Raw genomic sequence first — 23,269 nt, 5'->3', positions numbered from 1 at the left:
ATTTATCACGCTGATGATAGTGTTTGATCAGTAAATACAGTAAGGGTACATGCATATATTTTATATTGTCTATTAATATATTTTAAAATCTCTAGATATATTATTAAATAGGACCCAGGGAGTAACTAATAGTAATAATAAAATAATGACTTTGTATACTTAGTGAGGGATGAGCCACCTAGATACATCAGAAAGCTAACGGGGTTGGTATGTGCTCAAACAGTTCTAGAAAACAACAGAGAAAACCCCATGGCTCTCAAAAAGAAAAGAAAAAAGAAAGGCAACAAAAGGAAAAGCAAGCCAAGCGCGGCGATCAGACGGCGTAGCCGTATAAGCATTCTCTCCTTGAAGCTTGACGCATTTTACTTTCGGTTCTATTCACGTATCACGAACACAAGACACACGCATGGCAAGTCACGCGAACAACAAAGCACGTCCTGATCCAGTGTCATGGTCCTTACCATGTCACATTTTTTTTCGTATAAACAAAAAAAGAGAAGAGAAGATCATGGCTTATATAGCCTTAATTCTAGTGGAGCGTTTGGTGCTACTGCACGTTCCGAGCACGTATGTCAACAAAGACAGTGGTCACGCCTCCTCGTTTCAGAAAATGATAAAACGCAAAAACTAAATTTGGAAGAAATAATGCACAAAAAAAGCCACTTCAGCAATATCTCCAAGACGCCAACTGCCATGGCCAAAGGCAAGGAAACCAATGGGTAAAGGGCATAAAGTTGGAAGGTAATTAAGAGCTAGCACATCCTTGGAGTGGGCAGAGGGAGATATAGCACAATTCGCTTGGAAAACATTGATGACATTCGCAAAAATGCTCCTTCGCCCCTGAAAAAACCACATCTACGTTCGTCGTAGCTTTAGCCCCTCCACTCCCCCTCTGAACTCTGAAGTCTGCAGATGCAAAAGCTGGACCAGAGGCACTGTAGCTAGGGCGATTTCGGGCACGAATAGAGATAGATGGCGAGCACCCATGCTGCTGTTGACGGGGCTGCGGGGACCCACTCCAATCTGAGGTGTTTTCTTGGCAGTGTTACGCCGGTGGTCAAGGCGCACATGGTCCCTATGGCATCCTACCTTCCACTGGTAAGCATATCTTGAACTAGCTCGTAAAATTTTGCTTTGACGAATGTATCCTCTTCACATCTTGTGAGATTGTGGTTTTGCTGGATTTCGGATTCCCCTTTCTCTCTACTTTCTTTGATTTGGTCCGGATATACTGCCTCTTTCGTTTGATCTTGGGTATGGCGTGCAAGAGCTATGTGGGTAACATTAGGATTTTGTGCCTATGGACTTGTAAGGGCGAAAACTATTCCTCATGGCAAGACTGTGTCTCTTATTTATATATGCTAGATGCTGGTTTTTGTTTATGTTACCTCGTGGGCTTGCTAGTGTCGCCTGTGATTTGTGTCTAAAGCTTAGGTTCAAAATGTTTTAGGCGCGAAGTATATTTGCGGGGTGGTTACTATCCGTTATGTCGTTATGAGGGTATCATGTTGTGGACCGTTTATAAATGGTTAGTTGCGCAATAATTCGAATTAACGGTTATGATCAGAGCCCTAGTTTATGTAAATCCTAAGAATTTTCTTCCAGATTTAGTGTTTTTGTTTTCTTTTTCTAGCTAAAATATATTTTCCCCTTCTCGCAAAAAAAAAAAATCCTCAAGTCAAAACTAACACTTAGACCATACTATAGGTAGATCCCAACACAAAGGACCTTATACCTCACAACCTCTTTTGTTCAACAGGGAACAAAACTGGCATTAAGTAATGATCAGAATCTCTTCTAGATTGACTATGCAGTACAATAATTCAATATTTCAAACCACCACTTCCCACCTACCACCCCCCCCCCCCCCCAAAAAAAACCACCCACCCAACAAATAAAAAACATGTTTCTTGCTTACATAATTAATAGAAACTTCCAAAATAGGGATTGGCTAGAATTGATTCACCCTCGACCCCACCCCCACAACACACACATTCTCAAATTATCGCGGAAAAAAACTCCATTAGCAAGGACATTTGCTTACCTTTGTGTTCACATAGTCTCATGTACAACGATTCACTAGAGCTACGAAATCCAATGTTTTTTTATGAGGGACACAATTTACTCGGGATATGATGCATCTTTTTTTATCTAAAGACATGATAGCTAAACAAATCGAATTCTTATTTGTAATTGCAGTCAAATGGCTATTATGAAAAGATTGCAGATGGAGTCAAAGCTTTCTACCTTGGTGATCTTTGGAATAGGTTCTATGAGTGGAGCGCCTGTGGTGTTGGTACTTCAGTGTGCATCGCTCCGGGTGAGACAGTGGTCCAATACTTCGTGCCATACCTTTCGGCAATTCAATTGTACACCAACATGACAAATGTTCCTACTTCACAAAGGTACGCACGAGTATACATGTACTAGTATCTGCATAAAACTTTTTTACATAATTGACAAAAATAAAAAAGGAAAGATTAAAGTACCAATGTTGCTTACATGATCATTTATGGCATAATGGTTGCAGCATGTTATATGATGGAAGATTCAATCAGGATAACCAATATGGTGCATTAAATTGGATGGACACTCATGGATATCAAGCACCATCAAACATGTCCACTAGTGGAGTTGAAAGCAAGGGGGAGTTGTTCTTCAAGTATTTTGAACCTGACTCCCCTTACGAAAGAATACCTTTCGTAGATAAGGTATGCTTGAACTCCCCTTACTTCTAAAATTAATGTTTTCCAAAATTTACACACTTTATGATATGAACACCACTTAAGATACCTTGTCTGGCATCCTTTCATAAGTTGAATCAGGTTCTAAATACTTGAAAGATACCCTCTTGCAGCGTATGTAGCTCCAATAGCTTTATATCTAGCAACTTCTATGTCATCCACATGTTTCAAACTTTTCTACATGCACAACTCCCCCTGCATATATCAGATGGGAAGAGAAATTTATTAGCATACATAATTTACTAATTTTAAGATGTTTATATTTATCTACCGCAAGATTTGTTTTCCCAAATAAGAAAGAATAAGTCTACATATCTCTAGCAATGATGTTGGTACCCTGGATTTGGTGGTGTAAAGACAACAAAGAGTGATTGGGCAAAATGAAATTCTAGATCAAGGCAGGCATCAATGGAAATGACGTCACAAGCTTGGATCGACGTAAGTGTATAGACAATTGAGGCTAGAGGGGACTAAAATTTAGATCAAGGTTCAACACCATCGATAACAATATAGCTATCTTGGGTCCAAGGGAGTGCAGAGGAAGCAAAGGTGCTGCATAACAAAGAGTTTGGATCAAGATGGGGGCACAACAAAAGGGATATTGTGTTTCTAGCTTTGATCTGGTGGAGCACAAAGAAATTAAAGGATTGTGGGAAAACAAGAGATTGGATCTAGATAGGCTTGGACTAGTGGTGAAGGCTCCAAGGGAGGAACTGGCCGGTGGGGGTTCGATCCCCCGTCCCGCATGGCCGCACCTGACCTCCTGTGAAGGCTGCACCAAGTGGTGCTTTTCATAAAAAGGTTGTTGATTCTAGAGGTGGAAGACTCACCATAGCAAGTGAAGAAGACGATGGTCATCGTGGGATACGAAGATGAGTGACACCATCATCTATCTCTTAGATAGCCATAGGTGTAGCAGACAATCCTTCCTATATTGGGGAATTTTGGGTAGATAACATGTGGGTAGAGTGAAGGCGGCGGAAGAGTGGGTAGGGTTAAGGTAGAGACGATAGAAGGGGAGGGCTGTATATATAGAGAACAACCCAAGGATGAGCCCGTTTGATCTTGATCCTACGATCACTAGATACACCTTTTTTAAGAGGAAAAGTCACGAGGTTGATGGGGGTGTTTGGTACAGATGGGCCGGCCCATAAATGTGGCTGCATGGGTTGTAAATGGTGGGGCAACAGTTACTGCTAAGTGAATGCTACAGTAGCGATCGTAGCGGTTGCTACAACAATCACAAGCAAACATGCCCGTTGTCTCTTTAGCAAATCCACATGCAAAACTCTAAAGTATCAGGTGGAGTTAGACTTAAATGTGAAATTTTCTAGTGGTCCATGAAATTCCCTATTTTTATGATCTTCTTATTTGTATTTCTTATATTGTGTTTAGGTGTATGATCTATGCTATGGTTGTCCTTCCCTATCATCTTTGAGCAGTGCAGAGCTCTCACCATCAAGTTGGATGTCGGTTTTTTGGTAACTTTTCATAATCACTTACTTTCCATCTTGAAATATAAATATTTATACATATACGGATTTCCCTTAAATTATGACCATAATTTTACTCTCTTCTATTGTCCTCTAGGTATCCAACAAGTCGTGTCCCTGTGAAGAATCAAAAAGATCTAAATACTTGCTTTTTGACCTACCATACCCTTTCAACATGCAAAGGTATGCAACACTTATAAATGGTAGTAATAAGGAATATTTATTTCCTTTTCTTTCTATGGATTTTTTTTATAAAAAATCAGTGGTTGATTGTGTGTTTTTATGTTTATAGTCACACACATTTTCCTTCTTTATTGCCAATCTATTAAGACCTAAAGTTCCTCCAACACATGTTTTGTTTCCATTACCTTTTCTGCAAAGCAACATATATACTATCTATACATTTCCATTCCAACAATAATATATCATATAGCAGTAAAATCTTGTTTTGCCATGTTATGTGGAAGATGAAATGTATAATATTTTTGTTTTAGTAAACATTTTTTGGACAAAGCATGACATTGTCACACATTCTTGTAGATATTGTTGCTTTAGATAGTGTGCAAGCCTTCAATCATATGGCACTTGCCCCGTTCGGCCTTGCAACATACAAGTTAGATGCCGAAGTGTGGGCTAGTCCAAACTCTGGTGACCAAGAACATATTTACTCTCTCTTCGATGCGGCACAGTCATGGCTGAAGGAGCACAACATCCACCACCACGACTTCAACTACTTTTCCCAAAGATACAACTCCAAATGAATAACATGAACAAGACTAATCAACAAGTTCATAGTCATTGATGACTAAGTGTGTCATGTGCTGTTTTTAACACCTCTCCGCGTGCCGTGAAGGATTGTAGTAGTTGTTTCCATTTTCCTTTTATTAATGCTTACTGGTGATGGTTATAGTGTGTATCGTTGGAGCTTAATCATTGGGATAGCATGATACATTCTTATGTAACTCTTCAAAGTTCTAGATGAGTTTATTGTTATCTAGTTGTGCTTATGCATCTAGGCACTATGCACACAATGCCTTACTTTCACTCAATATAATTTGCATCAAAACATTATGTCAATTTAGTTTAGATTGAGCAATGACTTAGAATATTTGTCAAGCCAGACATTGCCAGGCATAATAACACTCGGGGAAACCAAAATACATTACAAAACTTGAATGAAAATTGGATCCCTACTACACTTCTTTGTAAACAATGATATCCTTGTTCACATATTCCATTATTGATGCTTTGTTATAATTTTTTCATGTGAAACTACTCTCTTTCCTGATGTAAGCTATCATTCCTTTTCTCTTTGGCATAATAATATGGACTCCCAAATGTATGGACAACAATCAAATGAACCATGGATCTAAATACATCACTTAAACAAATATAAAATTATTCTTCACTATATTAGCAACATTCATTTCCAATAGTCTCGACGTTCACGTTGTGGTGGACCCTGCGGTACACAATATGCAATACCTATTTCCATGCATAGAGCAAGTTGAACGCATTTTTATTTGATAGAAATGATATAATTATTGATAAATTAGATAGCTAATTATATTAACTATTGAATTGTAATCAACACAAAGTTGGTATGACTTTGTATCATTTATTGTGACCCAACTATGAAAATTTCCTAAAGATATGGCCAACAATCAATTAGTTCAAATTGGTATATGTTTGTATTGTTTTTATTTATGGTGTGGTTGGTAGCATTATCTTAATTATATAGTCAACAACAAATTTAGAACACCAAAATAATTTGCCTAAAAATCATGTGGAACTATCATTTTGACTAGTGTAACAATAAATTTAGAATGCATAAATGATTTGCCTATAAATCATGCAAAACTGCTCTTTTGACTAGTGTGAGTTATCATTCCTCTTGATGGCAGTAATACAAACTTCCCAAACATATGTCCAACAATGATCTGGAGTAAAACTTTAAATGCATACCAATAAAAGCTAAGCAAATGGGTCCTCACTAGATTAGCATTCGCATCAATTCAATGTATATTTGAAATAAATTATAATATTTTGTGATGTTGCATTCTTTTAGATGAAAAATATTAACCATAGCCTTCCAATTATAAAGCACATTCATATTTTAGTTTTGAATGGGATCCAAAGCTTTTGTGTTGCAGAAAAAAATACTGATAATATCCTCCCAATTGTTTTATTTGATTTGGATATGATCTAATTGGAATACATAAGGACACATATGGCTTGGAATGAAAACCATTTACGAGAGCCAAACAACTCTATGTGATCTAAACAACACTTAGATCACTGGTATATTTTTCTATTGTAGTGTCGACTTTGTCTTTTATATGAACTAAACATATGCTATACGCTTTATTTATTGTATTACAAACGAAAAAAAAATGTCTGACAAAAAATTAAAGTCCATAGTGTCATGTTCAGGCAAGGATCATCAAAACTACAGGTCTGGATCTGTGCTGTGCGAAAGTCCTGTCTGGACTCTGGAGCTGTGCTTGGCTCCATTCCATGTAAAACTTTTTTTTCTTTGCTGCTCGCGTACGTACACATACACATACCGATACAGATACAGTGAATATACAAACGATAGGAGTACAGTACATCTCATCACATCACTAGTCCTCCTCAGAGGCAACAGGCATCCGAGGAGCTGCCGCTGTCGGCGCCTCAGGCTCCTGCTCAACCATGACAGACTCGTACAACGCGCCAGCCAGCCCGGCGCCGATCAGTGGCCTGACCCAGTAGACCCAGTGGTGGCGCCAGCTCCAGCCGACGAGCGCGGGCCCGAACGCCCGCGCCGGGTTCATCGCCGCGCCGTCGAACGGGCCGCCGGCGAGGATGTTCGCGCCCAGGACGAAGCCGATGGCGAGGGGCGCGATCGCGACCGTCGTCGAGCCGCCCCAGCTCCGGTGGTCCACCGCGGTGGCGTACACGACGTACATGAGCCCGAACGTCATGACGGCCTCGAGCAGGAGCGCGTGCCGCTCGTGGATGCCGCGGACGAGCCCGATGGTGAAATTTTCGTATTTTGGTCTCTTTTGAAAACAATTTTTAGAAAAATACCAACGCCAAAACATTTTCTAAAAATAGACCATTTTTAGGCGTCTTAGCACATGACGCCGAGATATGAGGCTCGGCGTCGTGTCACTCGACGCCGAGGTATTGCCACGTCACGGACGACCGGGGTCGTCGTCGACACGTTGGCGCGTGGGTCCGAGACGTCGGCGTCGTGTCAGCCGACGCCAAGTCCCCAACCTCGACGCGGTTGGACTGCGCGCCGAGCTCTGGCCCCATCTGGAGCGCGGCCCAGGCGGCCCAACAAAGCACGGTGGCCCAGAAGCTCGGCGTTGGGTCACTTAATGCCGAGCCTCTAGACCTCGGCGTGACCCGACTCAACACCGAGGTCTGGACCCTTTAGGCCGCGCCGAGGCCCCTTCTTCTTCCTCCCTCCATTCTGAAACCGCCGGCCTCCCTCTCTTTCTCTTCTCCCCCGCGCCGCCAGCAAACCCTAACCTCCAAAATCGACCCCCGGTGCCACGATCTCGGCTCCCGAAGCTTCCTCGAGGTAATGGTCCCTCCCCTCCTCCATTCTATCTGTGTAGATGTGCTTACATTGTCCCTAATCATGTGGAATCATGGATGTTTGGTGATTTGGTATATTTGTGTTTGCATTTATAAAATGTATGGCTTAGGATGATTGAGTGCATTGTTGTTTAACTGTTTTATATGATGAACATGTTAGGTTAGTTTGGTTTCTAGTTATTTTGGTAATTAGGGTTATTTGTTTATTGTAGGTGTCATTAGGGTTAGTTATTTGTTGGTCATTAGGGTTACTATGTATTTTATTTATTTGTTGGTCATTACATTTCAATTTGTTATGACTAGAAATGATTATGTTGTTGTCGTTGAAAAACGATGAAATGATATATTTTAGTTTATACTTATTGGATTGAAACTCGCATGATATATTCATATGTTACACTACTTGTTGTGTGATGGCTGTAGATGGATAAATTAGTGAGGTTGCATCATGGAGGCCGTATTGTTAGGATAAGAGATGATAGTTTGGAATTTCTGGACATGTGTGAGGAGTTGTTGATTTTTTCTGAAACACCATCTTTGACCCAGTTAGTGGAGCGAGTGAATGTTATGTTAGGCTGGAATGAAGGAGACGTGCATGTTCAGTTTGAAGGTGTCATAGATGTTGGGTCATCGAAGGGTCCTCGGATCAAGCGGTTGCTCAAAATTACAAGCGAGACTGAATGGAATGATTACAAGGCAGTTGTATTGGCCTCAGAAGTGCGGTCTTTGGATTTAGTAGTAAGTAAGGAGTCCGGCTTAGGAAATGATAACTTCGAAGCATGGCCATCTTCTCCCGCTCACATAGGTTATGGTCCTTTGCCTGAAGAAGAAATACTTATCACACAACTAGGCTACGGTGGAGATGAGGAAGAGAATCCGGTTGCCGATGGTGAGGGCAATCATGATAGTGATGAAGAGGATGGTGATTATGTAATTGTTGATGCAGAAGAAGGTTTGGACGACGCTAGCGGAGACTTTTCTATTGAGGATGAGCTTAGCGACGAAGATGATCTTAGTAGTGAAGAAGACTTTGGTGATGCTAGGGCTACGAACCGTTTTGACATGGAGATAGCTGGAGATGATGAGTTCTTCGTAGAGGAGATAGCCGAAGACTCTGATGACGATCGCCCTGTTGGTCGTCTAAATTTTAGGGAAATAGAGATATTGTCTAGGGTCTTGCCTTAGAGAGATCCACTAGTTGGTGATTTTGAGGACCTTAGCCATGGTCATAGGGCAATAGCTGATGGTGGGCCAAGTGATACAACTGTGTCTGATGTTAGCGGTTGCCTCATATACAGAAGGGCATATTATTTGCTACCATGGATGAGTTGAAATCATGGTTGCAAGAGTACTCCATTGTATACAACCAACCTTTTAGGGTCATCAATTCATTCAAGGAGAAGAGGTACACTGTTGCTTGTGAAGAACAACAATGTGGTTGGAGAGTATGTGCTAGGAAGACGAAGGCAGGCAAATGGAAGATTACCTCAGTGAAGCAACCACACGTTTGTGCCACTACTGAGGCAGAAGAGAACCATCTGCAGCTCAATTCTAGGTTCATTGCAAGGCAATTATGCCCCGTGGTGAAGCATATGCCAACCATTACGGTGTCTGCGTTGGTTGAGATCATCTTCCAACGGTACAATTACTATGTCAAGTATGGGAAAGCATGGAGGGCAAAGCAGCGTGCACTGGAAATAATATTTGGAAATTGGGAAGAAGCTTATGAGCGCCTCCCTGTAATGTTGAACGCAATGAGGGCTGTAAATCCTGGGATGCACTTCGAGTATTTACCTAAGAAGGGTGAAACAAGGAATGGTAGCCAGGTATTTGGAAGGGCGTTTTGGGCGTTCGGGCAGAGCATCGAAGCATTCAAGCATTGCAGGCCCGTCGTCTCAATTGACGGGACCTTTCTTACAGGAAAATTTGAAGGCACAATACTTATTTGTATTGAGATAGATGAAGAGGACCAGCTTGTGCCATTGGCCTTTGCGATTGTTCGGAAGGAGGACACGGATAGTTTGTGTTGGTTTCTCAGGCTAGTAAGACAAGTGGTAATTGGTCTGGGACGTTATGTTTGTGTGATATCCGATAGGCATGCTGGCATTCTGAATGCCGTAGAACAAGAGATTCCTAGTTATGACCAAATACATCACCAGTGGTGCACCAGACATCTTGCTCAGAATCTTATAAGGCGTGATCACACAAAGGACAACTTCAAATTATTTGAGGAGGTTTGCAGGCAGCAAGAGGTTCAATTATTCAAAGACAAGTTAGATGCCCTGAAGTTAGCCACAAATGTTGATGGCAGGCAATTCTTGAGCGAGTTGATGGCGTCGAAGGATAAGTGGTCACTTGCATATGACACGAGTGGTTGGAGATGGGGCTTCATGACTAATAACATGGCAGAGATGTTCAACAGCCTTCTAAGAGGTTGTCGTGGTCTGCCTGTGACTGCTATTGCCTCATTCACCTTCTACAAGTTGAATTCTTGGTTCGTTTCGAGGAAGAAGCATGCGAGGTCTCTATGGACAGCAGGCAAAGCTTGGTCACTTTTAGCATCTCAGGAACTAGCTTTCTCAAAGAAAAAGTCTAAACGACAGAAGGGTTCATGTTTCGATCCGATCAACCATGGATATGAGATTCTAGAGGGTGGCGGAACTAACATTGGTGGTGAAGACCGGGGTGCTCGAAAACATAAAGTAGTGATCAATGAGAACAAGTGTACGTGTGGAAAACCGATCATATACCATAGGCCTTGCTCCCACATGATTACAGCCTGTCGCCTTAGACATGTTGACCCTGAGGTCCCTCCCCGTATGGCCGCGGAGTTCTCTTTGAGGAACCTAATGAGCACCTGGAATCCTCAGTTCGAGCCATTTCTTGATGAGAGTCAATGGCCTACTTATGATGGCCCCAAGTATGTGGCTGATCTTGGTTTACTCTGGAAGAGTAGAGGACCTAGACGGCGGAAGCGGTTCAGGATGGACATGGACCGAGCCACGAAAGGTAGATCAACCACGAGTAAGGTTGGGAGATATTTTGTAGAGGACACCCAAAAGAGCCGTTGCTCTGGTTGCCATAAGCCGGGCCACAATAAGAGAAAATGTCCTGAACTACTTAGACAACAGGTATCCATCAAGCTAGCTACTAGAATTGCTTTGTGTAATGGTACATTTGTTTACTTTTGTTTTTTTTTTATTTTTATGTTACTTCGTACCACATACACATGCTTTAACTTATACTAATGGTTTGGCATTGCTTATGTTGCAGGATGGATCGGTTCCCCCTTCTTAATCCAAGGTTCGATGAGCACCACCGGGCTCGGAGGATCGAGAACGGAGAGGTATATTAACAATTCGTATGAAAATATTGCATTGTTCATGTTTTGCTCTATAGTCCATGCTCTTTATAAAGTGATATGAACTAATACTTTTTCATGCTTGTCTTTTTTTTGCAGGTTTTGAATGTGCTGAGGCCAATGACACATGAGGCCTCTACGACCATGGTCTACGACGAGAGGTACACGCCCCTCCTGAAGCCGGCGAACCTTGCTACCGTTGCTCGTGTTTGTCGTCGAGGCACGTTACCTTTCAACCCAGCGGCGCTGATGGCGTTGATAGATCGGTGGCGTCCGGAGACAAACAGCTTTCACCTACCATGCGGGGAGATGACGGTCACTCTCGAGGACGTTGCCATGATCATTGGAGTCAAAATCCGAGGATTCCCAGTGACAGGAGACACGGAGTCTGAAGGATGGCAGCAGCGGGTTGAGCACTTCTTGGGACGGCCCCTAGCGGCAGTTGAGGCTGGCAAGAAACGGCGCAGCAGTGGGGTGTCCCTGAGGTGGCTTCGTCAGCAGTTTCGGGAGTGCCCACCCAACGTAGACGCCGAGACTGTGACATACTACTGTTGGGCCTACGTCCTCCACATGTTAGGTACGGTTCTCTTCCCTGACGGCACTGGAGACACGACGTCCTGGATGTACATCCCGTGCCTTTTGAACTGGGAGGATGCCGGCAATAGGAGTTGGGGCTCGGCTATACTTGCCTTCCTGTACCGTCAGCTTTGCGAGGCTTGCCGCCGTCCTGGAGGCGCGCACGCTACAATGTCAGGGTGCATCACACTGTTGCAGGTAATAAAACAAAGTTGTACAAGTTTCCACTACAATTCAATGTTTTTTCTTAACAAAAGTGATTAACATGTGGCGAGGTTGGGGACTTGGCGTCGGCTGACACGACGCCGACGTCTCGGACCCACGCGCCAACGTGTCGACGACGACCCCGGTCGTCCGTGACGTGGCAATACCTCGGCGTCGAGTGACACGACGCCGAGCCTCATATCTCGACGTCATGTGCTAAGACGCCTAAAAATGGTCTATTTTTAGAAAATGTTTTGGCGTTGGTATTTTTCTAAAAATTATTTTCAAAAAAGACCAAAATACGAAAATTTCACAGCCCGATGCCCACGGGGCGCTGCAGGACAAAGGCATGCCACACATGCATGCAAAGAGTGAGACGTGGCGGGCATGACGCGTACAAGTACGCGGCAAGCACGCAAGACGAAAAAGACAACGGATAGTGTGACCTCAATATTGACGTGCTGTTCTGGTGTTTCGGCGTTTGGCACTATCAGTAAGCCAAGCAACCGCTTAAAATATTCTATGACATATTTTGCCAAATTTGAAGGATATTTAATCAAACGTAAAACAGTAGTATTTGACATGGGCAAAGCGAATTACCGTGCCTCCGGAGACGAGCGTGAGCAGCAACGACGCGACCACGGCGCCGAGCAGCTGCGCGAGCCAGTAGACGGCGGCACGCCCGAAGGAGATGCGTCGGCCCACGAGCAGGCCGAACGTGACCGCTGGGTTGACGTGCCCACCCGACGCGTTGCTCGCGACCGCCACCGCGGCCACCAGCGCCAGCGCGTGCGCGATGGCCACCGCGAGCAGGCTGCCCGGCGTCGCCGTGTCGTCCTTGTGCAGCTTCCCTGCAAATCAGACGAACGGAAAATCGTCAAGCGTCGCAGTTCAGAACAGCACCGAATGCCTGCGTTGCGTGCGTGCGTGCACGTAAATCCTAAAAGTTGTTTGTTTGCATGCGTGTTCAGGTTCGCGTACAGAGGCCGTAGACGGAGCCTTCAGCGGCGAACACGAACATGGCCGTGGCGACGAACTCCGCCACCGCCGCGCGGGTGGCGTCCGGCAGGAGCGGCCCCGTCCCGGCGGTGTCGGCACGGCGCGCCGGGTGGCGACCTGGCAGCATGGTCGACGCTACTGCCTGCCTTTTTTTCCGGAAGCTCCGAATCTGATTTCTGCAGTGTCGAGTGTTGAGTGTCACTCTGCTTTCCGGTGCCGGAAATGTTAGCTGGGGAGCTCTTTGCAGTCCGAGACGCAGCTCCGGAGGGGACAGGTGGACAGGGGCAAGTGACACGTGGGGGGAGAGTCACGTCTCCACGGTGCTGACTGCTGATCATCGAGCCACTTGCTCTCCTGGGCCCAGAAAGAGCTACAGGCCCACATGAAATCAGGTCCAAGTCCAAACAACCCTGCCGAAAGGGGGAAAATCACTTTTGCAGCTTTCGTTACAGTCTTAAGTTTCTCCTCGAACTGAGGAGTTTGTGTCCAGCGATTTGGCTGTGACCGAAGAGTAATGAAAGCTCTGTTTCAAAAAAAAAAGTTTCTCCTCGAACTATAAAACACTAGTAGTATAAAAAAGGCAAACCTTTGATCGAAACCAAAGCGGAGATTAGAGATTTGCCAACATGTATGCGTCAATTGTATGAGTATTACATAGCTGATGCCCAAGCGGGTGTTATTGTCCCCGCCCGATGCGTTTTTAATAAAAAAGAAGAAGAGAAGTACTCCGTCGAATATGAGGCCTTTTTTTCAGCACCTTGGCGAACAAACACGGCACACACAACATATTCATGGTCTTCTAATATAGGAGTAGTCTTGCAACTCATGATACAGACAGACAGATCATTTTGATGGAGAGGAGTACTATTCACAGTTGACAGTGGCATGCGATCAGCGCTGTAGCACCCACCCATGCTTCAAGGCATATAGCCGTCCTCATCGGGGGACTTGGTGGAAATCCGTGGATCCTGTCGGTACTTGTACCTCTTGGCCCAGTCGAGGTAACTGAGCCAGCCAAGAAATGACACAGCCGTGACAACCCAGTAGAAGAGATCAAGGTGGCTGCTGTTGAGGTCCTTCCCCTCCAGCCACCCAGGGGCACTGCTGCTGTGGGTGATCCTATTCACCAGCCTCACCAGCAGCGAGGCCATCCCGGCATGGCACCAGAAGAACGCCACGCCGATGGACTTCATGCCGTTGGGCGCCTCGGCGGTGAAGGACTCAAGCAGACCCACGAAGGCGGTGGTGTCCTCCACGCCGATCAGGAAGAACTGCGGCGCCAGCCAGAAGAGGGAGATGTGGCCGCCGGCCGCCACCGTGCCCTTCCTCTTCCTCTCGACGACCGCCGCGACGGCCGGGGCGACGGACGCGGCCAGGAAGCCCATGGCGACGCGCTGCAGCTGCGTGATGCCCCCCGTGTAGCCCATGCGCCGCCGCAGCAGCGGCACGAGGAGCCGGTCGTAGGCACCAGCATCAGCATCTGGAAGATGGAGGGGATGATGAAGAGCATCGCGGGGTAGACGTGCACCTTCCCCAGCTTCGTGTTCGTCGTCGCGCTCTGCTGGACGGTGAACGCGATTAGCAGAGAGTTCGATACGTGGGCCACCGTTGAGCTGAAGACGAGAGGCAGCATGCGTAGAACGATCTTGGTCTCCTCTACTTTTGCCGCGCTGCAGACCGACCAAGGTCCATCTCCTTCTCCTCCGGTGTTGATCTTCACACAGGCTTTGTCCAGAAATCTGGTACACCATGCATGTAATAAAACTTTAGATGCGCATGCATGCGTATGTAGACCATGTGGACCACAGAAAAATTAAACTCTCTGCAGTATATACGCAGGCTTTCATTTCAATATAGCATCAAAGGAATATCTGCAGCACTTACTTTAGGCTGTTATTTTGCTGTGTTTCTTCCATCTTCTCAGGAAGCTCAAGCTTCCTGTTTTTGAACGCCACAACAAAAACCTGGGAGGCAGTAGACAGTATCGATGATGAGTCTGATATAGCCCTGGTTTAGTTCTCCAAAAGTACACTATACAAAATGAAAATTTCCCGTCACATCAAACTTGCGGTACATGCATGGAGTACTAAATATAGACGAAATCAAAAACTAATTGCACAGTTTGCTTTAACTTTGCGAGACGAATCTTTTTAGCCTAATTAGTCAATGTTTGGACAATAATTCACAAATACAAACGAAATACTACAGTGGAGAATCGTACACTATACAAAATTTGCAGAACTAAACGCGCCCATATATACATTTGCAAATCAGTTACGGCCATGAATCAAACGAGAGATAGCATGTCCAATCCAAGCAACCTGCAGGACTCTGGTTAGGGCGCTGCCTTGAGGCACACGGTTGCGGTACAAAGGGAGGCCAGCGGCAGAAACCAGCAACCCGACGAGAATCAAGAGGGCGCTGTTCGCTTCGTCACGATCCGTTTTTTCAGCTTTTTTTTTAGCAGGAATAATATTTTTCTCTCACGTTAAATTAGCCGAAACAGTGTTTAATTTAGCTTGTTTTTTCAGCGAAGCGAACGGAGCGAATGTCCCATCCTCTGGTGTCCTCGAGCCACACGACGAAACTCGACTGCTGCCGGTGATGGACCCGATGGACAGGCAGAAGGTGAACCAGTTGAAGAAGCTCGACTGCTGCCGAGCCTCCGAGGGGTTGTCGCCGTCGAACTGATCGGAGCCCAGGGCAGGTATGCAGTCGCCCATGACGCTGTACAGGGCTATGTACAGCAGCGCGGACCTCCGGCCGTCGACCTTATAAAGTAATCTGCTGCTCCTCGCTCCGTATGCGTAGCAGGAGTAGACGTCGGAAGGACTCCTCTGCTGTTATACTGTAGCTGTGGCAGGGGCAGGCGTCAAAGCTAGATCTGCTGTCACATCTAATTACTGTAGCAACATGACAGTCTGACATGTCTGTATACTATGATTAGATGGGTAGAGTTATATATATAGCTTTCCACTATAATTCAGTAAGTGAGTGAGTTCAGTTTTATATCTCCTCTGCAGAGCTCCAGTCAATGATAATGCTTGTGCTGTGTGCGCACGCTCTGTTCTTTCTTCCTCTTCTACCTTCAGCCGTAGTGTGTGTGAGAATGCCGTGAGCAGCTTACCCGTGCGAGAGAACCAAGGACCGACAGAACTGCCTGCAGCTGCTTCTGCTTGTTGCGTCCGCTGCTGCTTCGGATGAGTTGTTGCAGGGTGCCGGGTGGAGCCAAGGGAAGTGGGATTGCAGAGTGAGCAATCCGTAGCCCTTGGTTCAGAAATGCATGCACCAATACTGTTAAATTATTAAAGGATGATCCTAATCTAATAATCTAATAATAGACGATGGAATTGGGAGCACAGAATGAGATAGGGGCGAAGATGACGTATCGTCATTCCGCATTGGCCGACTTGGTGGCAGTGCCGCGGGGCCGCCGCCGTCGTGAATAGCTGCCGCCGCTACGCTCGAGAGACGAGAGGAGCCTCAGAGGCAGGCATGGCATGACATGACATGAGATCCAAACCGCATCGGGCGGGAGTAGGGCTAGGGCCTGGCCCACACGGGATTTGTACTATTTTCTAAAAGAGGTGCACGGGAGCAGTTCTCATAGATCCTTCGACTTTCAAAACCATTCAAGTTAACTCCATGCTCCGGTTAGAAGTGACCTCCAAGATGATTTTGTCATTTTTAATTAAAAAATCCTAGTATACATTTAATAAGGTTTTTAGACAACAAAAGATATCTCTAAACTTATAAATCTTCAAGAAAAATCCTATAGATAGATTGGGACACAAGAACCTAAATTAAGTATATAGTAATCCTCATGTCATATCTAAAGCTTCTAGAAATTAGAGTTAGCTCTATGAAAATATCCAAGAAATTCAGAAAAAATAATAAAACATTCTAATAATATCCAAACACGTTTTTGAAAACACACCACATAGCATTAATATGAGATAGAACCAACATGAATCCAAATACATTAATGTTGAATGCATTCATTGTTGTCGCATCTCATATTTTTTACTGTGGAAATATTTTAAAACATAGTTAGACATGGATTAGAATGTTTTCCAATTTTTTCTATTTTTTGGATATTTTCTTATTTTTTTAGATTCTGAAACTAATTTCTTCAAGATTTTAGTTATATTTTCATGAGCTATAGATATTTGATTTGGATCTATTGTGTCCCAATCTATTTCTCGATTTTTTCCCCAGAACTTTAAGCATAGAGATTTTTTGTGGTTTAAAAAACTTATCAGCCATCTTTTTTAATTTTAAAAATGACAAAACAACCTTGAAAAGTGTAACTAAAATAAAAAAGATAGTTTAAACAATTTTAAGAATCGAAGGAACCAATTTGTCTAGTTTTAGAGTTTGAGGAGAAAATTTAGACTATGAATTGCACTCAAGTTCAGAGCATCTCAAGTAACAGCTTAATTATAGGAGGTAGAACAGGACTTCTGGTTCTGGAGATGCACCAATGGCTTATTTGGTTCACAGCCTCGCAGCTCGCGGGCAACTTGGAGCATCACCAATAGTTCAAAAAAAACAATTAGTATATCAATGAGTTTTTGAAGTGACTAAAAAAAGTTAAAAGCATTTTTGTTTGTTCCTCCAAAAGTGTTCAAAAACACACTCCTAAAATATAGAAGACACCATCAGAAATTCTAGACTATTTCCAAATCACGGTACCCATTTTTATATTTTCTTTCTCTCTTGTACTTTTTCTCTCTTGTATATTTCATTAAGAACCATGTCCTGCTCTTTATTCTTTCTCACATCCTTCCAACTCAAGATTGGTCGATATAAATTGGCCAATCAATACGCATGTATATATTTCTACACGATTGGGTTGATTTTCCCAAGTGCAGAAAGATTGGGAATTGAGATAGGGAGTTGTCAGAGATTTTGTTTTCCACTCTTGTCAAAAAATAAGAATTGGGAGTGGGTTTTGGAAAGACATCAATATGAAACCGGAGCTCGAACAGGCCCTATGAGCATAGTGAAACAAGAATCGTTTTAAACATAACATGAGCAAACGACAACACGGTGGCTATATTTACCTTGGAATGCCACGAGCACAAATGCTGAATCTTCATCCTTTATCCTTTAACTAGGTAGCGTGTCCGTGCGTTGCTACGGGATAACTAATAATTTATACTAAAAACACACGGATCGCACGATAAGATAACAATACTGTTAAATTAAATATCAACATTAAAGTGACATTTAATCCAAAAAGTAAAGTTTATGAATTTAACACAGTCACGGAGTGCGCGGCGTTGCAGGCTCACAAACTCTAGAGCTTCCAGAGATTGGGTCGAATCCAACCTAGAGCCTCGGAACCCTGCATCTTTTCCTGGACGGGCTTCACTTCGGATGCGCCGGTAGCAATATCAACGATCTCCCGTTGATGGACCAAGTCGTATGGATCCCCATACAATGGCTCAGACATGTAGATTTTATTCTTCTTGTACTTGGATACACTTGTTCTACTAAAGCTTTCATTGAAATGTTTAGACACGAACAATGTCTGATCACCGATGTCCCTCACCCTGGACCACTCCGGCGTACGATCTTGGAGGTTGCACTTGTAGATCACGCTGCTGCAGGTGAAGTTCTGTGTCTCGTGGAACGTGCTCACCATGGCACCCACAATGTGCAGCTCACCATTTGATTCCAAGTAGCTGCGGTGGCAGAGCCCCGTAAGTGGCGACAGCGATGGCAGCAGCGTCGCGGTAGGAGTAGCGCCGGCGGCGTTGCTGCTGTAGACGGAGATTTCTCCAGTGCAGTCGATCGGCAAGAACTTATCTTGGCAGTGGACGATGGACCCCACGGAGAACTCCAGTTTGGTGTCGAGCAGCGTCCATGCGCTGTCGACTCCAACCTAGCAGAACGTGACCTCCGTGGAGCACCCAAGCATGGCCATGGCCACGCACTCGCGGCCGACGGCGTCAGGCAGCGCCGAGAGCACGATCTCATGGAAGAACACGTCCCTCATGTCTTCTAGCTTGACGGCTCTACCTGCGGCATCCGCGTCCCCGTAGCCGTTGGTGGGATGGAGGACCCACCGGCCGTGGACCCTAGACACGCGTTCCGATGAGGACGCCGCCACGACGTGTTCGCCTGCTGGCGGGAGCTCAACGCGGGGGGCACAGGCACCGGCAAATGGATTTAGCAGCGTCACGGACGCCGCCTCGTCCATGAGCGCCAGCCACCCACATGAGGAGCCGCACGCCACCTTGCCGCGCACGTTGGGCAGCGTCTTGGACAAGACCTTCTTCTCCGGGACGTAGTAGAAGCCGGCGTGGTCCGAGTCGGGGTCGAACGGGAGCAGCAGGAGCGGCCCGAAGGTCGCGAACGGGACGGCGGCACGCCATAGGGTGCAAGCGGATCGGAAGGACGCCGCGTCGTGGCCTGATGCGAGACGCTGCCCGATGGACTCGAGAAGATCCTCTGGCAGGCCGGATCTCCAGTCAGGGAGAGGTAGGGACCTTCTCTTGGGATTAGGAGGCTGAGCCATGGAAGACAAATGACATCAACTATGGTTCACGTAAGAAACAACAAGCGAGAGCGATGGAAAACGTGAGCGTGAAACCAAATGAAAGGAGGAAAAAGCTGTCCCTTTTGCAAATGCAAAGAGGGGAATTAATTAAATATAGGCAGATTTGGCAAGGTTCTCAGAATTGCAAAGATGTTCCTTTTGTCTTAATTCTCTTTCCTTCTGTGTTAATTCTCTTTCCTTTTGCTCGTTGCCATGTATGCTGGTGCATACAAACATGCAATGTGTATATGGATAGCACAATAATTTTCTATTTTCTATTTTGCCGTGATTCCTCTATCACATGGCAGGCAATATTCAATTAAGGAGAATGGCACGATCAATCAGTAATTAAGATGTCATGGGATCGCAGGCGTGGGCAGACGGACGAACCAAAATAAATGTCGCACCAAAAAATATCCACACTTTGTTCTTTTTAGTTGTAGGAGATTAATAGAGAATTTCACACAAACGCATTTTGTAGAAGTACATCGTTAAATGAATCATGAGAACGACAAGGTTAAATGGAACTATCTTTTCGGGTGTCTTGCTGCTAGGGGTTTCTGTCCTAAGTGGTGCAGCTGGATACAACAGGTGGTATCAGTGGGAACAGTCAGTGTCAAATTGAATAATTCCATTGACACATATATTAAAAGTTATAAAGGAGTTCGACAAGGTGATCCATTATCCCCAATCTTATTCGAATTTTGCTGCTGATGGGTTAACCAGAATGGTGAATAAAGCTCAAAGTAATAATCTATTTTCTGGCCTTATTGATCATATTGTTGATAAAGGGGTTGCCATACTCCAATATGCTGATGATACTATCATTTGTCTCAAACACAGTATTGGGGATGCTAGAAACTTGAAAATGCTGTTATATCTGGTCTTAAGATTATTTTCACAAGAGTGAAATTCTCACCATTAATGATGAAAATAACTGGGCCAAATCATATGCTGAAATTTTCAACTGTCAGGTGGTTCTTTTCCTATTAAGTATTTGGGTGTGCCTATAAGTCTGCATATCATTGACCGGTTACCCTTGATTGAGAAAAGTTCTAAAAAGCTTGATGTATGGAAGGGTGGTACTGTAACACCCGTGTTTTTGCATCATATTAAAATTCACTAAAGATTTGAACTTTTTAAAACTTTACAACAAATTAAAACCCTGACTAGTTATTTTCCCGGAAAACCATTTTGAAAATATATATTTCCAAAACCCTGCATCAAAACCCACCATATGCATTTTGTGTGTCAGCGTAGGATTAGATGTAGCTCTAGGAAGAACCCATGGGAATAGAAGATCACTTCACATTAAATACCATTGCCTGCGTTTTATTTGCTTGAGTGTATGTTTGAATGCTTGCTTGATTGCTTGTGTGTATGGTTGCTCCTGGAATTTATTTGCGGCACCAAAATCACTCACCCTAATTTCCAATTCCATTTTTGAATCATTAAAATCCTTTTCTTTAGAAGCACTAAATAATTAGAACAGTATAATAATACATGGTAGGAAATATGGCATAGTTACATGTCCCTAGATATTTAGAGCTACCTCTTGAATACAAATATATTTTGCTAACTAGGAATTCACAATTTCTTGATAATAAGAAATACACCATGAATAATGCATCACATATCTTTTCTTGACTTACAAACATATGCATTGTTACTTTACATATGTATTATTTACAAAAGCAAATAGATACATATACATTTTCTAGGAAATTAGAAGATAGGAAAACAAATTATGTGAACTCCCTTTCCCCGGGCCAGCCCAACGCAGCCCAACCCGCCTCCCATCCCTCCTCTTCTCCCATCTTCCCTTTCCCTCTCCCTGTGATGGGCTAGCTCGATCAGGCACCCAGTGGTCACAGCCCAGCCCACCTTCTCTTCTCTCCTCCTCTCCTCCTTCCCGCGATGGGCCACGACCGGCCCAAATCATGCACCCAACCCAGCAGCCCTTCCCCTCTTCTTTTCCCTCCTCTCAACGATGAGTGGGGCCCGCCCGTCAGCTCCATCTCCTCCAGTGGTCAGCGGATGCACTGTGAGTAGGGATGAAAACGGGACGGGAAATTCCCGTCCCGACCGACATCGTATACCGCATTAACTGATCGCATACCCTTTTTGCAGGGAAAACAGGAAACGGGAAAAATACGGGAATTTACGGCGGGAACAGGAATAGAATCAGGGAAGGGGTTTTCTCGACCATATTCACGATTCCCGTTTTCGGCCGGGAATATAACCGACGATATTCCCATATTTTGTACACCTATACCTCATATTCAGCCCACATCAACATGTAGCCCAGGAAACTCCCGCGTGGCCGCGCCACTGGCCCAGCCCTGTAGGCACTCCCTGTCCGTCCCCGCGCGGTCGAACAAAACCGGCGCCATCGCAGCATCGCCAAACCCTAACCGTCCATCCGTCCCCGACTCGTTCACACGAATCACACCGCATCTAGGCTCCAGGCGCCGGCGCACCGCCTCTAGGGTCCACCTCCAGGCACAGGCGCCGCCTCGGCTCGACCTCCAGGCTCCCACGGCCACGTTCCCAGCCGGCCAGACCCCTGGTGCCACACCTCCGCCTCGCCCCATCGCGCGCCCTCTGGCCTCTGCCCCGCTAGCCGTCCTCCTCCTCCCCCGCCGTCGGTCCCCGCATGAAAGATTGGGTTGTGTAGGAAGAAGAGGTTAGAAAAACATCTCGGTTTTAGTTGTTGTACAATATTTTATCATAATCATGCTTGTTGATATATGAGTCTTGGCTTACTTTGATTTTCAGATAAGAAGATTGGTTCAATTGTTGGTGATCTTGAAGTTATTGAGGCCCTTGCTTCAAAGCTGAAGATTGAGGTATTGTCAATTGAGTTATCTTTAAGTTATTTTGCTACGTTGTTTGTTAGTGTAAAACTGATGCCTCCTATTTGTTGTAGGACGACGATGTCGCAGACAGTGATGACGAAGTAGATGATCTGGGCTTCTTTGACATGTAGATGATCTGGGCTTCTTTGACATGTAGTGTTGTCTGCTGCTTATGATATGTTCATCGGTTGAGTGTTGGGCTGTTGGCAGCTGGGCATGTTTTTTTTAAATTTGGACTTGTACTTGTGTGTTGTGATCTCTTACTGTTGGCCCTTGGACTATGTCTCTGATCTAAGCTGGCAGCTGGGCATATCGTCTCTGGGCAGTTGGCTTGGCTGTTGCTTTGCCTGGTGGCTGCCGGTCATTGATTTTCCTTCACTGAACTGTGAAGTCTCAAGTCTGGAAATGGAAGTCTAGGACCGGTAGATTGTCTCATTGTCTATGGGTCCGTTTGGTTGGGCTTTTGGCTTTGGCTTTTGGCCCAACCAAAGGGGCTGCTTTTGGAGGCTACTTTTCAGAAGCAGCTGTTTTTCCGTAGTATATTTTTGAAAGCTGGTTTGACCTTGCTTCTGGCTTTTGGATTTCTACTTTTCGAAATTGGTGCAATAAAAAGCTCTTCCATAGTTGTTTCAAGAGAGATAAAGATAGAAGGTATATTTTATACTTGTTTAACCAAACAGCTTTCAGCTTTTCTAAAGCTCACAGCCCACAGCAGCTTTCCCACAGCTCACAGCCCACAACAGCTTTTTTCCACAGCCACAGCTCAACCAAACACACCCTATGTCTGGTTGTGCGTTCCGTGTTGTGCCTGTGCCTGTGGTTGCCAACCTTGCATACTGTTGTGTGCTATGTACTATAAGACTATGAATCTATGATCTTAATATGTTATGAACTTA

General features: G+C 44.8%; 2 protein-coding genes and 1 pseudogene across 2 annotated transcripts; 1 reads left to right on the top strand and 2 right to left on the bottom strand.

Moving 5' to 3' along the window:
• The first annotated feature begins 972 nt into the window (after nucleotides 1-972).
• On the top strand, nucleotides 973-4,998 carry LOC136492073 (uncharacterized). The gene is made up of 6 exons (XM_066488221.1): nucleotides 973-1,098; nucleotides 2,200-2,405; nucleotides 2,531-2,711; nucleotides 4,140-4,225; nucleotides 4,335-4,420; nucleotides 4,778-4,998. The coding sequence occupies exons 1-6, from the start codon at nucleotides 973-975 to the stop codon at nucleotides 4,996-4,998; spliced, it is 906 nt and encodes a 301-aa protein (XP_066344318.1).
• A 1,762-nt stretch (nucleotides 4,999-6,760) lies between these two features.
• On the bottom strand, nucleotides 6,761-13,149 carry LOC136493252 (probable aquaporin TIP3-2). The gene is made up of 3 exons (XM_066489314.1): nucleotides 12,951-13,149; nucleotides 12,570-12,820; nucleotides 6,761-7,281 (listed from the first exon to the last, which is right to left on the bottom strand). The coding sequence occupies exons 1-3, from the start codon at nucleotides 13,093-13,095 to the stop codon at nucleotides 6,862-6,864; spliced, it is 816 nt and encodes a 271-aa protein (XP_066345411.1). The 5' UTR covers nucleotides 13,096-13,149; the 3' UTR covers nucleotides 6,761-6,861.
• A 736-nt stretch (nucleotides 13,150-13,885) lies between these two features.
• LOC136492072 (protein NRT1/ PTR FAMILY 4.5-like) lies at nucleotides 13,886-19,494 on the bottom strand (annotated as a pseudogene).
• Between the last annotated feature and the right edge of the window lie 3,775 nt (nucleotides 19,495-23,269).

Source organism: Miscanthus floridulus, chromosome 11 (assembly GCF_019320115.1).
Source record: "Miscanthus floridulus cultivar M001 chromosome 11, ASM1932011v1, whole genome shotgun sequence".
In the NCBI taxonomy this organism is placed as follows: Eukaryota; Viridiplantae; Streptophyta; class Magnoliopsida; order Poales; family Poaceae; genus Miscanthus; species Miscanthus floridulus.
The sequence above is the reverse complement of the archived record's forward strand: the minus strand, read 5'-3'. Positions and strand labels throughout refer to the sequence as shown.